General features: G+C 38.9%; 2 protein-coding genes across 4 annotated transcripts in view; one reads left to right on the plus strand and one right to left on the minus strand.

The window, feature by feature from the left end:
• LOC135072644 (polycomb protein Sfmbt-like) overlaps nucleotides 1-17,487 on the minus strand; it is a 48,716-nt gene that overhangs the window by 21,422 nt on the left and 9,807 nt on the right. The window contains exons 9-10 of the mRNA XM_063966651.1: nucleotides 15,793-16,022; nucleotides 12,379-15,100 (exon numbers count right to left, since the gene is read on the minus strand). Coding sequence (XP_063822721.1) covers nucleotides 14,714-15,100; nucleotides 15,793-16,022 — 617 coding nt within the window. The 3' untranslated portion in view covers nucleotides 12,379-14,713. The remainder of the gene's footprint in view (nucleotides 1-12,378; nucleotides 15,101-15,792; nucleotides 16,023-17,487) is intronic.
• LOC135072651 (protein fuzzy homolog) lies at nucleotides 377-11,643 on the plus strand. 3 transcript variants are annotated; one of them, XM_063966662.1, is made up of 8 exons: nucleotides 377-567; nucleotides 637-758; nucleotides 925-1,198; nucleotides 1,401-1,598; nucleotides 1,844-2,043; nucleotides 9,981-10,156; nucleotides 10,342-10,468; nucleotides 11,496-11,643. In XM_063966662.1, exons 1-8 carry the CDS (start codon nucleotides 382-384, stop codon nucleotides 11,551-11,553), a joined length of 1,341 nt encoding a protein of 446 aa, XP_063822732.1. In that variant the 5' UTR covers nucleotides 377-381; the 3' UTR covers nucleotides 11,554-11,643. The 3 variants fall into 3 exon arrangements, with proteins under 3 accessions (XP_063822732.1, XP_063822734.1, XP_063822733.1); XM_063966664.1 differs by lacking the exons at nucleotides 9,981-10,156; nucleotides 10,342-10,468; nucleotides 11,496-11,643 and adding exons at nucleotides 2,989-3,047; nucleotides 3,427-3,521; nucleotides 3,668-3,949; XM_063966663.1 differs by lacking the exons at nucleotides 9,981-10,156; nucleotides 10,342-10,468; nucleotides 11,496-11,643 and adding an exon at nucleotides 2,989-3,515.

Raw genomic sequence — 17,487 nt, forward strand, 5'->3', positions numbered from 1 at the left:
TAAAAGTGTTTTATTAGTTTTGCCTGTTCATCTAAAATAATTTAACTTAGCTAGCTGTAAATGTAATAGCATCCACCCATCAGATACTATGTCAATATCTATCTTTTGTGTACTGATACACGAAAATTAGCTAATATTGAAAAAATAATTATTATTCCTAAAACGCAGAGTAACACTCCAAGCTTACAGAACCAGTCATATTGCTTCTCCATTGTCAATACTCGATGTTTTTTTAAAGTTACCGTAGGCAATCATATTTTTAGTACAAAAACCAATTAACAGATGGCGCTATTGCGTATTATTTGGTTTTGTACTTTATTATAATTTTTTGTCGTTTTTGTCTGTCTGTTCTCTAATACAAAAAAAAAAAAACAAAGTGTCATGTTTTTTTTTGTTTGTTTGTTTGTCGAGTTGTTGCGGAACGCGAATTGCTCAAAACTTTTTTCAAAATTTTATTTATTTAGGTCTTTATTTATTTTTCATTCTATCATGTCGGTCATAGTAATAGCTGTAGCCAGTGAGAGTGGCGTGCCTATTTTTTCACGCAAACGCGGTAACAGCGAGAATGTAAGTTTTAAAAGTTTACAAAGAAAATACCTTTAATATTTCCAAAATTTACCTATAATTTTATTATAGGTACAATTTTCAACAATCGCTTCCCTCCACGGTATCAACATGTTCAGTAAATGCCACAATTTATCAATGATTAAAACACAAGTGGACAATGGAAATATACTTTGGAAAGAATATTGTAAAAGGTAAATATTTTGTATTTGTGGGTACAGACAGTACAGATGTTATTGAATTGTGAGATTTAGCCGAAGTTTCCTAAAGGCAATTTTGTATCAAGAAGTCTAGGCCAGTATCAACTGCTTCTGTGTTAACTGTTAAGTCAATTAATTTATTTTTTTTGCTACTTTTCAGTGTCACATTAATCGGTATAGCCACTGGCGGTTTAGAATGTGATCTGGAGCTCCTCCTATCCTGCGTACACGATGTAATGATATTCTGTATTGGCAAAAAAGAACTGGAAAAACTCAAAAACATTGACCAAATAAAGCGAGATTTGAGGCAGTGTTATCCGATACTAGATTATTTACTGGAGTCTCTAGACCCAAATACAGTATCAAACACACTGCCCACACTAACATTGGATCTTATTCAAAGTATGTTATGTCCACAAGCTCAGCAATTACAGGTAAATAGCTAACTACTTATTTTTCATCAATAAAACACCCAATTTTATAATTATTTTGTGGGAAGAAGGCTATAAAATTCAAACCTAAATTAATTGCTTCTTTAGCATGCTACAGATCTGTTTAAGTTATTACCAAATTTTAAAATACAGAAATAATGACAAGGTAAGCCAATATTTCATTCCTTCTTTTAATTTATTACAGCAAGCTTTAGATCAGTATGCGGAGAGTGTGACAGGCCGTTGGGCTTGCTTGAGCATTCATGGCCAGTTGGTGGCAACCAGTTCCGACTTCCAGGAACTAGATGCAAGAGAGGCTCGGCTGATGCTCCTGTTAGCAGCAGCACAGGATGGGGCTCCGTTGAGAGACACTCCAGTCTATTTGCCGCAAATGAGTCCAAATGTAAGTAAATGGTATGCACAAATGGAACTGGAAATTGTAACAAATAAATCTAAATAACATTAGCACCAAGCAATTTTTGTAGCAAGCAAGTAATCATTTTTTTATTGCAAGGTGAAGTTGAGGATACTAATCCCAGCCAGAGAGTATCCCTTAGTACACTATGCTACAAAATTTATCATTCCATCAGTTGTTATAATAACATAGTAAATTATTAAAGTAGGTATGTTATTAATTTTTATTTTTAGGTAGCATTCAGAGCAGTGACCTGCAAATTATTAGCCGATGTTTACATACTAGTCGTATGTGGCGCCACTCCACCTCTGTCTGAAATCGATGAAATAGTCCTCCAGTGCTGGGAAGGATACGCACAAATTATAAAGGAAGCAAAGTTGGTTCATCCTAGAAATTTCCCCATGAGTATGTCATTTGAACCAAGTATTTTAGGGTAAGTTATTGAATAAACCACGGATACTCTCGGCGCACTTAAGGGACTCTTATCTAGGTTTAAATAAGACGTCAATATTTAGGTGACAATTTATTGCTTGACACAGGTTGTCAATGGTTCACAATAGTTGTCAAAGGTTCTCAACAGATGTCAAAATACTCCAGGTATATAAAGCCAGGAAAAAAAATCTGGACACCGCGGTACAGCTTTACGCGTCTCAAAGAGCAGTGACATCTCTCGGCAAATAACACAAACAAGTTTCATGGTAGGTTTATACATATCGCCCACCAAGGACCGTCCAAGGTCCTTAACAACAGGAAAATTGAAAAGAAACCAAATGAAACTTATGCGAATGCATCGCCCACCATGAAATAGGTTACGGTACACATCAACAATAAAATTAAAATAAACTATGTAAAAAACCATTGTACCGTAAAATATCAAAAACACATTCAATATACTCAAAACATAAAAACCTTAAAACTAAATAAACTATATTTAGCTTTAGGAAGGAGACAAATTTGTTACCCTTGAAACTAACAACTAGAACATCATCGTTACCGGGATGGACCACAATCACCCTGCCACTAAGCCAAGACCCGTAGCTAGTTGTCCACCGTTAAGACAACTAAATCACCAACTTTTACGAATTTATATAGTCCACCTCTATGTTTTTGCCTTACGACGTTCATAAAGCTGTAAGTTTGCAAAGTCTCCAACCAATTTTCAACTGTTTCACAACAAGAAAAGATCAAGAACCGGAGAAAACTACGTTTGGATAAGTATACGTTTTATTTTATCCTTTCAACATCAGCGCTATACCTCAGATTGGCATGCAACTATACTATACAACCCATAGCCTTCTGTATCTCTACTGTTGTTGAATACCTATTGCGTTTCTCAAGCGTATCCTTTTTTTATTTCTAACCTTTCTTTTTGTTTCAGGTTCTTCGTAGGTCTGCACGTCGACCTTGTAGCGGTATACATCTTCACTACGGTTCCAGGTAATACCACCACTTTTTATTATTTCATTAGCTTTCCTTTTCAGCCCTTCTTCGTTTCCTTTCCGTTGACTTACTTTACCACCCTCTTTCATAGCCTTTACCAAATCTTCATTGTTAGTAGTCAAATTTTGCAACACACATTCTTCTTTACCTAACGTCATATTCATTTTTCTGTAAAGTTGACTCCCTTGATCGATAGTTCCGCAACCCATCATGAGATCGTCCACATGAAAGTCTGACAGTATCTTCTCAGCCGCCGTTGAAGAATCTTCACCGAGATCCAAATTCATGTCAACATATTCACTAACTACCTCTGTGTATTTCTGTTTCAGATCGCCATTTTTCAGTCTACGTGTTAATGAATACATTCTTTTTTCAGGTGTTTGCCGGGAATTCTTCTCATCGGGATCTTCATCTTTCAACGGAAGACAACGCACAATGTGTCGATCAGTGTCATCTGTACGAGAAGTTTTGGTAAAGTATCCTTCACGTGTCTTTTGATCTTCTGTATTCGTTCTTTTCCTTGGAAACGGCATGTCATCTTCTAGCTTACGACATTTTCTTTGAAGCTGATTGATGACAATCCTCCACGCTACAGTGCATCACTTTTATTGTTTCAGAGGGCTTCGTGGTCGGGGGCGTGTTAACGACACCAGACAGAATCCACCCCAATGATGAACACTGAGCAAGTGGTGAACCAAACGGTCCCTTGATGACTCCGTTTTGTATTATCCGGCTATATACTTCTGACCCCAACAACAAATCTACACTGTTAGAAGTATAATAGCTCGGATCTGCGAGGACAATGCCCTCAAGCTCCTTCCACTCCTCCGCTGTTATCTTTTGGTTAGGCAAAAGCGTTGTAGTAGGGAATTTAGTGCAAGAACCCCTCCACTTTGGTATAGAAGGCTCATTTTTTCAACAGTGGTTCTTTGGGTGCTCCTGAGTGGATTTCCGTCGGTAGACATCGGGAGCCCCCCCTGTGGTAGCAGGGGGAGGGGGGGCAAGTTTCCTTCCGCCGCGCTTCACTTTAAGGCCCATATCTTCAAAACTATGGGTATTATGGCAAGTGTGGTATCATTTTCGGATAATTAAAGGATGGCGAATTCATTTCTAGAACAAACTTTTTGCCTTTTCATACAAAAAAATTGAAATATTGAGTAAAATTCACAAAAACCAAAAAGTATTTTTTTAAATAAACGTCGTCTTCTTTTAAACCACTGGAGATAATCTAATAAAAAAAATATGACCTGAAAGCTACATTTATCAGGATTATAAAAATATAACATTGTATGGTACTTTTTTCGCAAAAAGTAGGTGAAAAAAATTTTTTCTTCAGGACACAGCGGGCGAATTTTATTGCGCATCGGAAAAAAATATTTATTTTATCCATGAATTCATACTATTTGGTTCATAAGCAAGCAAGGATTATTATTTTAGAATTTATTTAGAGTTGCTGGCACATCAATCTACCATAATTTGTATTTTTTCGTCAATTGATTTTGAACTCTATGTGTGAGACATAAGGTTAAAAATAGCTTAAATACATTTTAATATTGAAAATATCATAAGAAGAAAGCACTATATAAAGAACTTTAATTTGTCTAAACGTCTTAATGATTATTATTATTTTAATTAACACTTTTATTTCTACATACAATTGTACCAGTGATTTAACGGAAAGGTAAGTGTGAGGAAAATGAGGTTTCACAATCATAGTACAGGAATATTTTTAGCACAAAGGTTACGGCTGTGACCTTTTTAGTTGTTTTTTTCAGACAGCACCAGCTTCTGCACTAGTCTACTTCTTGCACTTACATCTCACCATTTCCAGGCAAGCCTCGGCAGCTACGGGAAAACCGGTCCATGTAGGCTCCATCTTGCTATCGGCTCTGGTCCACCCCCAACCAGTCGGGTAAAGGGAAGACTGAGTCGGTTGCTTGCAACTAATCCTATACGCGAACCCCTTGGATTGATCTAATAAGTAAGTGGATAGATCTTGAACAAGGGACGACTAAAAAGAGGACCAAAATCCCAACAGAACAGCCTAATCTGGTTTACTGATAGCTCAAAGTCACGAAGACAAAGAACGCCCCGGGTGCCAAGCATCAGAGGGTGACACATGTCGCACAGATTAGTACTCACTGGCGCATCTGCATAGCAAGTCTGCGGTCTATGTCATTGTCTTTCAATCTTGGAATCGGTAGGTAACCCCAAAATCGTGGGGGTTACCAGAGGGTGCCTTAGGACTTACACCGCCACTGTAAATATGGCCATGGGGACGGGAACGGGCGTCTACTGTAAACACTTCGAACATACTGAACGCTTAAGGAGGTTTGCTACAGTGTTTCAAGCTGAATTCTACGCTATGATATGTGTGCACTAAAGAACAGGGGTGTAAAAAACGCAATATTTACATCCTGATCCACAGCCAGGCAGCACTCAAACAAAAAGCCATCGCCTCAGTGAAGGTTGAGTCTAGAATTATTCTAGATAGATGAACAAACTCGGAAGGCATGAAAGTGTCCCTGATGTGGGATACCTGGACATACACGGATCAAATACAATGGGAGAGCCGACAGTCTAGCGAAACTAGGGTCAGAGGCGATACCTATTGGGTCAGAACTGATACTTACCTTTATCTAACGGCATACCTCATGGCCATAATATGGCCATATCCAAGAAGCACAGTGCTAAATGGAAAAGCTCCAACGATATAAGATAAACCTCTCCAAATCATTCCTAAAGGGAAACACATGGTCATGGAGAAAACTCATTAAGCGGAAATAAAAGGTACCTAAGCCCAAGCAATTACTGGTACCCAAACTGGGCATTATGGAACGAACCACATGTCCCACAAAATAGGTCTAACAACAGAAGACAGCTCTCGAGCATGTGGAATACATGTGGGGTCCATGAATCAATACTGTAAGGATGGGTCTGCTTGGGTCAGCATATCCGGCATCAGAAGACTTAGAAGGCTTTCACTCAGACGCTTAATTCACCTAATGGATAGGAATTTTTTGATGATAGGGAATAAAAAAACGGAGCATAAAGATACTAATGGGTCGCTGTGGACTACGCTTAGATCTAGCTTAGCTTAGGCCCTACATAAGATAACCCAGACAGCAGCAGCAGCTTTGTATCAGCCTTGGCTACTGGCAGTATATCAAGGGATTCGCGTATAGGATCAGGTGCAAGCAACCGACTCGAGTCTTCCCTTTACCCGACTGGTTGGGGGTGGACCAGAGTCGATAGCAAGATGGAGCCTACATGGACCGGTTTGCCCGTAGCTGCCGAGGCTTGCCTGGAAATGGTGAGATGTAAGTGCAAGAAGTAGTGCAGAAGCTGGTGCTGTCTGAAAAAAACAAACTAAAACGGTCACAGCCGTAACATTTGTGCTAAAAATATCTCCCGTACTATGATTGTGAAACCTCATTTTCCTCACACTTACCTTTCCGTTAAATCACTGGTACAATTGTATGTAGAAATAAAAGTGTTAATTAAAATAATAATAATTATTAAGACGTTTAGACAAATTAAAGTTCTTTATATAGTGCTTTCTTCTTATGATATTTTCAATATTAAAATGTATTTAAGCTATTTTCAACCTTATGTTTCACACATAGAGTTCAAAATCAATTGACGAAAAAATACAAATTATGGTAGATTGATGTGCCAGCAACTCTAAATAAATTCTAAAATAATAATCCTTGCTTGCTTATGAACCAAATAGTATGAATTCATGGATAAAATAAATATTTTTTTTCCGATGCGCAATAAAATTCACCCGCTGTGTCCTGAAGAAAAAATTTTTTTCACCTACTTTTTGCGAAAAAATTACCATACAATGTTATATTTTTATAATCCTGATAAATGTAGCTTTCAGATCATATTTTTTTATTAGATTATCTCCAGTGGTTTAAAAGTAGACGACGTTTATTTAAAAAAATACTTTTTGGTTTTTGTGAATTTTACTCAATATTTCAATTTTTTTGTATGAAAAGGCAAAAAGTTTGTTCTAGAAATGAATTCGCCATCCTTTAATTATCCGAAAATGATACCACACTTGCCATAATACCCATAGTTTTGAAGATATGGGCCTTAAAGTGAAGCGCGGCGGAAGGAAACTTGCCCCCCCTCCCCCTGCTACCACAGGGGGGGCTCCCGATGTCTACCGACGGAAATCCACTCAGGAGCACCCAAAGAACCACTGTTGCAAAAATGAGCCTTCTATACCAAAGTGGAGGGGTCTCCATACAAATCATTGCACTAAATTCCCTACTATTGTGATGGACCCTAGTATGTAAGCTTTCACTGTGATAATAAAGTTTGGATCAACTCGTGATGCTATTTTTATTTCCACCATAGATCTTGTCGTGAGCCCGTTCGTGCCACCTACTCCTACTATCTGCCCTCTAGCTGGTATCTTCTTCAACCCCAATAAATCAACCATAGCCTCTGTAATAAAAGAGGATTGGGACCCTTGATCCAACAGAGAACGAATAGTATAGGTTTGGCCGTGTTTAGATACAGTATCTACAAGTGCCGTCGCTAGCAATACCTGGCTACAATCCACAGTGCTTCTTGTAGACGTGCAGGAAATAACAGCACCAACTTTCTTGGTATCAGCCGTAACCTCCCCTTTGTGGGGTTCCTGAGCAGCAATCTTGTTTGTAGGATGCAGCAGAGCGTGGTGCTTCCTCTTGCAAATGCGACACTTGTATTTGCTGTAGCAGAATTTGGCAGAGTGATTATTTCCGAGACAACAAAAGCAAACATTGTGACATGCAACAAATTCGCGACGTAATTCCACTGACGTGTCCCTAAACGCTTTACACGTGCTCAATTTGTGCTCCTTCTTACAAAAGGGACAGACTAACGTGGCAACGTGCATGGTTTTAATTTGACTAATAGGCAAGGTTTTATTAGGCATCGGTTTGGACTCTGAACTCAAAAATTCAAGGGCGCGGTAGCGATTCTTAAGAAACCTTTCGAATTGGTCGTAAGTAGGTAGCTCAGTAGTGCTACTATCCATAATGCTAAATTCCCACTGCCTTTTTGATTCAGGGTCCAACTTCAGCGTTAATATGTGGATTACCAGCACGTCCCAGGTACTAGTATCAATGCCAATATTAGACAGAGCTGACAAACAATCGTTTGTGGTGTCCATCAAACCTTTCAAACCACTAGCCGACTCACAAGTTAAATTTTTCTGGCTTAGTAGTCTCTTCAAAATATGATGACAAATGTATCGCTTGTTGTTATACCTCTCGTCTAACAAACCCCAACAATGCTCATAATTACTGTCTGTAATCGGAATGTTACATAAAAGTTGCTCGGCTTCACCTTGCAAGTACCCCTTTAAATACAATAACTTTTGAGCATTTCCTAGTGTCTTGTTCGTATGTATCAAAGACTGGAATAAGTCTCGGAAGGTGTTCCATTCCGAGTACTTTCCTGAGAAGATCGGAATATTTACTTTTGGTAGTTTGACATTAGGCGCCTGTATCGTGGGCTGGTTGGAATCATTGTTGGACGAACTTGGGATTATAAAGAATTTAGCTAAAGCTCCTTTCAATCTACATTTATAATCGATGTAACAATCTTCTGCTTTGTCATAAGTATCGCTTTGCATATACCTAGACTCAGATAACACTTTAGGTTCCGTAGTGCGCAACAATTCCCTATGACCCAACAGAAATTCATTCCACAAACCTTCAAGAAGTTCCAACCTTCCCTCTAAATACTCCTTGGTCAAACGATCTTTCGGACTTTTTAAGAAATTGACTTTTGACTTTTCTATTCTTGACGCAAGGTCAAACTGACAATTTTGTAATCGTTCCATCATAAATGACAGTTAAATTGACATGTAAACAAACTTCCAAAAATAGTAAAAATTTATAAGTGTTTGACAACTCTAACAGAAATCGGGCATAGGTTCCCCGTAGCAACCGCTATTCCAAAACTATTCTAAGTCCTAAATAATTACTCTAAAATTTTTCTAAGTCAATGTAAACAATTTATAAATTTCTAAGTTAAACTACCAGTGTAAATAAAGTCCAAAATCCTTCAATCTTCTTCTCAATAATGAAATGCTAAAAGAGTACTCACAGTTATATCCGTTTCACTCACACCCTATCAATAGACGGCGAACTCTTCATCCACACGAACTCCTTCGGGCTCCGAACCCGAACTCCTTTCGGGCTCCGACACGAACCCCTTAGGGCTCCAGCACGTCCTCCTTAGGGCTCCAACACGAATCCCGTAGGGCTCCGATCGTGTTTCCACCAGATGGCGCCACCTCAGCGCAGCACCACCGTCATCATCTCCTGATCTTCCTCAACCAGTTGGTTGCCCTGACAGCACCACAGCTGGTACTGTCAAACTGATGTCAGCAGCTCCTAGCTGACTCAGCTCCTTGACCTGTCCTGTTTGCGACAGCGATCCACTGTCCAGGACGTCACCCTCCTCCAAAAATGCACAAAGTGTAATCGCGGCACCTGCACCGTTACCAGTGCCCAATGGAACATCAGCTTCCTGATGATATCCGACTCGACAGGACCATGAATAAACCACGGATACTCTCGGCGCACTTAAGGGACTCTTATCTAGGTTTAAATAAGACGTCAATATTTAGGTGACAATTTATTGCTTGACACAGGTTGTCAATGGTTCACAATAGTTGTCAAAGGTTCTCAAAGGTTAACAGATGTCAAAATACTCCAGGTATATAAAGCCAGGGAAAAAAATCTGGACACCGCGGTACAGCTTTACGCGTCTCAAAGAGCAGTGACATCTCTCGGCAAATAACACAAACAAGTTTCATGGTAGGTTTATACAGTTATAAAGCAGTAACTTTCAATTTAACATTGATGTCTGTGCGTCCAAAATCATTTTTGCCAACCTGATGAATATTATATTATTTTACAGCATTCTAGCTATAAACATACCTAAAAGAAGGTGTGTATTTTCTCGTCACCTAAATGTTTCAAGTCAAAAAAGTCGCGGCATGTCTGGTGCCCACCGAACCGACATTCTTCGGACTTTTTATGTCACAACTGCAAGAGATTTGGCACCAGAATTAAAGTTGAAAGAAAATGATAAAGGTAAGATTAACATAAATGAGAATGTGTTTAATTAAAGTCCAATTTTGACTGTTCTATTCCCATACTCTTGTATCCAATAAATATTAAAAATATTCTGACCATGTCACTACTAGGTTCTGGGTTTAACCAATCAAGTTCAATAACTTTTTTCATATAATAAACTCAACAAACTCAATTTCTTCCAGATGAGAGCAGCTTTAGCATGACAGAAACATACTGGAGTTCAGAATACCACAAGTGTCACGCGCAGAGGTCTGGCGCCTTGTTATGTTGCGTACTCTACTCATCCACTGTCCCTACTCACACCATGAGGTAACATAATATTATTTACTTTCAGGTTCAGCCAAACTAACGCGTGCAGCCTGCGCGCACGTTGGCGATGGCGATCAGTAGAAATCAGTAGTATCACAGTATATATACTAAAGCAGTACGGAAACTTAGCCCTTTTGGCGAGTTAAATACCTACACTTCAACTGAGTGTTAGGGTTGGCACTCTTAATCTTTATAAAATTAACTAATAAGGTTCTTACTTACTTATTTATTAAAACGTTTATTTAGGTTTTTTAATTATCAAATACTTAATGGAATAAATTAATTGACTAAGTAGTTAACAAAAAAATAAAACGTTAATTAGGTTTTATAATGATCGAATACATAATCGAATAAATTGATTTAGTACTATTAGAGGCCGGTAGAAGATCTATTCTCATAAATAAAATACCGGATACTTACTTTCACATACCTATTGCCTCATTTTAAATACAGTTCATCACTTAGTGCAAAAGCGTGCGGAGCAAATTACTTTATCAAATAGAACTCATAAATTGTTAAAACGCGTAATTACGTAATTTAAAAAGAACTATTACAAAATCAGATGTAAGCACTTTATTCAAAAAGTAATATTTAATCATTTTTACAATTCAGAATTATTACAAATGAAAGTTCTGGTTTTGAAGATGCCGAGTTCATGTAGCCGTATACTACGCAATACACTCGTGGTATGTTGTTAAAAATACAGCGGACAGTGCATGCAATAAAATTATTATTAAAAACACAACGCGTGCGACACTCGCGACGGATGGACTGCGAGGTTCGCTTAGAGCTCGTGTAAAGCGTGCGTCTGTGTGCGTGAGTCTGATTTCGAGCGTTTGTATAAAGCTTCCGTACTGTTTGATTTATCTACTGTGGTAGTATCGCCATCGCGCACCCAGCCTGCACGTGTTGGTTTGGCCGAACCTTTAGCCCGGATTCAATTAATGACGGTTCTTTAAATTTTGCATCGGACTGTATAGTTATTTATTTATAATATTGTTCAATAAACTCGTCTCTTATATTTCAGACTGATTACAACCCAGATATTACAAGACTTGAGTACTAACAAGGAAGTTTACTGGTAAATTGTTCCTAAAGTGATTTTTTAATTAATGTAAATATAGATAAAAGCCTTGACTCCGTCCATATCGTTATAAATAAAACATCAAATTATATATTCGCTTTTATTTAATACCAAAACATTCAAACGTCATTCTGCTAGCAGGTGATTACTTGATTAATTTGTAAGTCACTAAAAAGGCAATTTAGTAATATCACCAAATCGGTACACACTGGCTATCATATCAGGCATCAATCCGTTCTATCTAATGTATAAATATAATGATGTGTATGTATATGACAAAAATAAAATTTCGCGAATGCGAAACCTAAGGTACGATTCAGACCGGGCAAAGTGCATTGAAAAATAAGTTGGAATAAGCGCGTTTTTAAGAACAAACAAAAGATATAGGCGCGCGCGACTGTTAGCCAACGTATCCCGACGGTAGCCGAGCGAAGTCGATCCCCTTCGTAGATTTATAAATTAATTGTGACTATAACCACAGAATAATAATAAGTACTACGTACAGAAGTTTTACTTCGCGAAGGTATTTAAAAAATTTATGCCCAATGTCATTAACAATATGGTGTAATTTAGCCTGTCTCAAGAGTCAAACACCATTTTGTTGACAAACGTCAGTGATCGGTATTGCGCCGAAGCTATAGGGCTGACTTCGGTAAAATGATGTGACGTGAGGTGCCAAACTGCAGAAAATGGCGGAGGAAATACATGATTTAGCATGAATAATATTAACTACTTATTTACCTCTCAGTGTCTTCAGGCAACTTAAAAAAGTACATTCTGTTTTTATTATTATTTAAGCAGTTAAATACTTCACAGTATTTAGTACACCATTTTCTTTATTTTTTTCCATCATACACAAGAATATGCGTGCGTGAGTCAATGTTCGTTCGTGAGGTGATGTGAGGCCTTGTCGTATAGTACTCCTGTAGGGGGCCATCGTGCGTGTTTTGTTTTCGATGTAAACTCGCGGAGATGAACAGGCCTGCTATAACTAACTGGATACCTACTGAAAACAGTACACGGGGGGGGATGGCCCCGGGTGCCAACCCATGCTACGCCGCCACTGACTGAAAAGAACAATTTTCTTTACGGTTCTTATAGTTAGGGAGGCGAATAGGGGAATTTTCGAAAATACTCGAGCGTGGCAGTTTAAGATATGAGAGATACCTTAGACCTAATAGAACAACCTTGTAAAGAATTTAGCTCTATATGTAGTGACGCGCGCCTAGGATAGACGAAAAATGGATAGTCTGAAATACTCGAGCGCGTCAGATTAAGATATTGGGGGTTGATTTTAGTGTTTAAAGACTAAATTTAACTAATCTGACGATAAGTCCTTGACGCCGCCGAGTTATAGGGTCGCGAACTTGTAAAAAAAAACGTTAATCCGGCATTCTCGAGCGCGATTTTTTTATTTTTTATTTTGAAGAATATAATCTAAAACTTACTAAAAATACAAAATCTGCCGGTTTCCGCATGACCGGAAGTGTGGAGAAGCCATTTCGTCTTCCTAAGAACGCGTTACGGCATATAAGTCGCGAACGATACATTTTACAAAAAAAAAGTTTAAATAAACATTTACGTTGGTTGTATCTATCGCTTTATTGACATTCTTAAATTCCTCATTTTATCAAGGAGAAAGAAAGGAAAAAAAAGAAACCAAAAAACCTTTTTCGGTCAGATTAAGAGAACCCACCAACATTTGTCAGATTAAAAAAATATGCTTTCAGGATACCGAGATAAACCTCCCCTATGAAAATCTGACGCGCTCGAGTTTAAATTTCGTCGTATCTTATCGTCACGCCGAAATCGTCAGTTTTTTTAAAGGGAGCTTCCTTGGGGCCTACTTAACACCCCTTCCGAAAATCTGACGCGCTCGAGTAAATTTTTTTTTTTCATTTTTGACTACTTTATATGCCTACCCCCACCACGCAAACCGGCAGATTAGTATACCGTTGTTATCAGAGGCACTCGGGGCATAGTATGAATATCTGACGCGCTCGAGAATGCCCAAGTAACTGTTTTTTTTTAACATTTTTGAAAAACCGTACACGCCAAACCCACCGCTAAAATGGTTTTTGCCATACGAGCTTATCTTTTCGAAATTATTTTATCTTTCGATTTTGATAGGTCTCGACGGCGCCGTTGAATTACGCCATTTAGCTACCTTGCCTCCCTAACTATTACGCTTTGCACGCCCGCCAGATCTGTATCGTACTTGACACGATAATATGCTATGATTGGAGGTACTTATTTGGTGTATTTAGTTATGGTATTTGCTGCTTATAAAAATATATAGTACAAAGTAATAAAAACACCAAACTCACGAAAATACGAAACTAATCGAAGACTTAATCCATTTGAGATACATAATTGTGATAAAATACGAAAAGCGTTGCCGTTTAAAACTTTACAGTAATTTAATACTGATTGAAAACTACGAAAAACGAGTAGACATAAAAAACTAAGAATAAGAAAAGTGTACCTTGAGTTCTCTATTTTGCATCAAAATACTTATTATGTAAAAATAGTTTCTATTGATTGTGATTACAGTTCTGATATTTGGAAGGTAGGAATCAATAGACTCCACAATTTCTTCAAATGTTTGTCGGGAAGATCTAGTATAAAATTACTTATTTCCTTGCAAGTTGCAAGTCGAATCACCATGCTAAATCTTGCTACTTTCGATTGGTTATGGATAAAACATGATTAACATAATTATTGCTTCCACAGGGTAAGTATGGTGTTCCCTCACGGATAGCAATGTACGATTCAATTTTAAGTGTAATGCTTTGAAATAAAGCTTATAATCGAATCGTACATTACACACACATGCATTCAGTGAGAGAGCACCTTTACAGAATAAATATTATAAAGCTAAAATCACGTCCTTTAGGTCACCCACACATGAGGCCGTTATTAACATATTTTGTACTGATGAGTTAAGGTTATGAGTAAAAAAAGAGATACCAATAAGTAGGCGGGGTAAGAGAATGACACCATGCGATATCTTCAAGCTATATCTTCAAGCTATTTCAGAGCACATCCACAAGTACAAGGATTAAAGATCTGAATTTTAAAGGCCACCGTTTTAAAAAATCAATTCCTAAAAGAATCGCGTTGGATACCATACCATGCTGTGATGTAGCATTAATTAGTTACTACTTAAAGCTACTTAACATTCTACATTGAGGTTGTTTGATTTTGCATTTCAGTTGTTGTATGAGGTCGAATATTTTTAGTGAGGGGCCGACTTTCATTTCTAGTAGTTCTATGATTTCGTCTTTCGACAGTTGGAGCATCATGGGGCCAGTGATGTGGCTGAAGTTGACGCAGTAAGGTTGACAGTCGTTGACAGTGAGGAACTTGGCGACGTCTGCGGTGGTCCAGTTTTCTGGTTCGACGGTATTGAGCACGTCTAGAGGGACCGAGGTGTTGACTAGCCTGGGTATCACTTTGTCGTCAGCTTCGACTGGGATCGGCGCTGCTTCGGGCGAAGGCTGAAGCGCCGCTTGGCTGGATTCTTGCGAATAATCCGTAGGTGAGCTCTGGAAAAAAATACATGCCAGTATGAAACGTTAAATTCTTAACTGCTTGTCTAGTAGTATACGAAGTTACGATTAAGGCTCGGCGCAAATGGGCCTCCGACCACAGCCACCGGTGGCTGTCGCGTGCTACCGCCACATTTCTAAGTGTCAGAAGCAAGCGACAGCCACCGGTGTCTGAAAGCCGGCACATTTTATAACCTGCTCGTTGCTAAATATTCGGAATAGATATTTGGATTAGGTTAGCGGGGAGTGGAGCAGTGTGACAGTAGTGGCGGGTGCCGGCGTTTTGTGTGGCATGTAAAGCCCGGTCCATGAGCACGTAGAATTTTGTCCAATGACCCCTAGCTACCCATCCTTATCGCTCGCGCGTAATTATATTGCTGTCGCGACTGTGCGACTGGCACCCGCAGTGAGTGTGCGAGCGCGATAGCAACATAATTACGCGCGAGCGATAAGGATGGGTAGCTTGGGGTCATTGGACAAAATTCTACGTGCTCACGGACCAGACTATAGTGACCACTAGTGGCGATTCGCGGACATTACTGTAGCGAGTGGCCGCCACCAAATAGACGTGTGCGGCGCATCTATACAAAATATATTAAAAAGTGTGTTAAGTCGCCGTCGCTGGCCACCGGTGGCCGTAGTTGGTGGCCCATTTGCGCCGACACTAAGATAAGTAAGAATAAACTTACTGTCGAATCTAGGTTAACAATATCCGAGAGTCGTTCTTCAATCGGCTCCAGTCCATTCTTCGAATCGTTGTCGACATCCATTTTGCTGGATTCCGTATCAGCCCGCGGTTCCGTATCCGCTGATATCTCGGACACACTAGTGGGGGGTGACAGGCTCTTTGTATCGCCCATGTCTGAGTTCTGGGAGCTTTCTTCGGTCGTGTTCGGTGGTTGTACCACTGGTTTCGCAGCTGTGAATAAAATAAGAATCATTATATTGTACAGGGTTAACCCTTAACCAGCTCAATAAAAGGCATTGGTTTTCAACCGTATCATCACAGCATAAGTTCAATTGATGTGGGCTCTATTTGACAGGAGCCTGAATAAGGGTTAATTTCAGACATGGATAAATGACTGTCAACTATTTTGACCTCTATGCAGAGAAACGCGAAATAAATATGATTTGATTTTAAATAAAGCCAATTTTTTTTAAGATCCAAGATTGTTGCTTCTAATAGCGAATTATTTATCCGCGTATTGTCAACTTATCTGTAGCATCAGTATAAATTACAATGGAAGTGTGCATACGATGTTTCGATCTCTTATCGCGAATAATATGTTTTCTGACAACTTTATCCCATCAAAAACAATACTTGTCAAAAAAACCAAGTCTCGCAACTCAGTTGTTCTACGGTAAAAAGTTGTGAGATCCATGTAATACCAAGTCCAGGCCAGGAAATCTTTAACGTTTTACATAAATTATTGACTTGGCCATCGCACTAAATAATTTAATTTACACGTGTTTTCATGCGATGGCCAAGTCAATATATTTATGTAAAACGTTAAAGATTTCCTGGCCTGGACTTGGTATTACATGGATCTCACAACTTTTTACCGTAGAACAACTGAGTTGCGAGACTTGGTTTTTTTGACAAGTATTGTTTTTGATGGGATCTCATTTCTTTTTGTATTTTGTAGACAGCAGTTATGTATCTAGAAAACTGGACCGAAATTGAAAAATTTTACTCGACTTGGCGGTTGCACTACCGTGCCCCCAAATCTCATTTCTTTTTGTATTTTGTAGACAGCAGTTATGTATCTAGAAAACTGGACCGAAATTGAAAAATTTTACTCGACTTGGCGGTTGCACTACCGTGCCCCCAAATATTTTAGTTTTTCCTTGATTCATACACCAAACACTACTTATATTCCAAATTTGAAGCTTCTAGGTCTGCTAGAAGTGCCTTAGAATTTTGATGATCGGTGAGTCAGTCAGTGAGTCAGTGAGTGACAAAATTAAGTAACTTTGACCCGTTATAATTCTTAAACTACTGGTTCAAATTGAATGAAATTTTAAATATACCGTGTCTTTACAATGCCTGCATAGCTAATGAAAATTCAGCCTTCTAGTTTTATCCACAACGAAGTTATAGGCGGTCGAAAATGGCCTGAATTGCTTCGAGAAAAGGATGGTACGGCCGTGCCGCTTTTTTGCTCGACTTGGTGGGGGCACTGCCGTGCCCCCAGATATTTGTTAGAAGACCGAGTTCCCGCGCTTAGACACTTAGTGACGAAACATAGTATGTAGGGGGTGTTCAATTTCCTGGTTACCCCTCAGGAGGGAGACCATTTGCGTATCTAGGGTTATTTTTCAGGGGGGGGGGGGGGGACCCGGGTGCGATTAATATAATGAAGTAAGTATGTAGATTTTCTGGG

Source organism: Ostrinia nubilalis, chromosome 6 (genome assembly GCF_963855985.1).
Source record: "Ostrinia nubilalis chromosome 6, ilOstNubi1.1, whole genome shotgun sequence".
In the NCBI taxonomy this organism is placed as follows: Eukaryota; Metazoa; Arthropoda; class Insecta; order Lepidoptera; family Crambidae; genus Ostrinia; species Ostrinia nubilalis.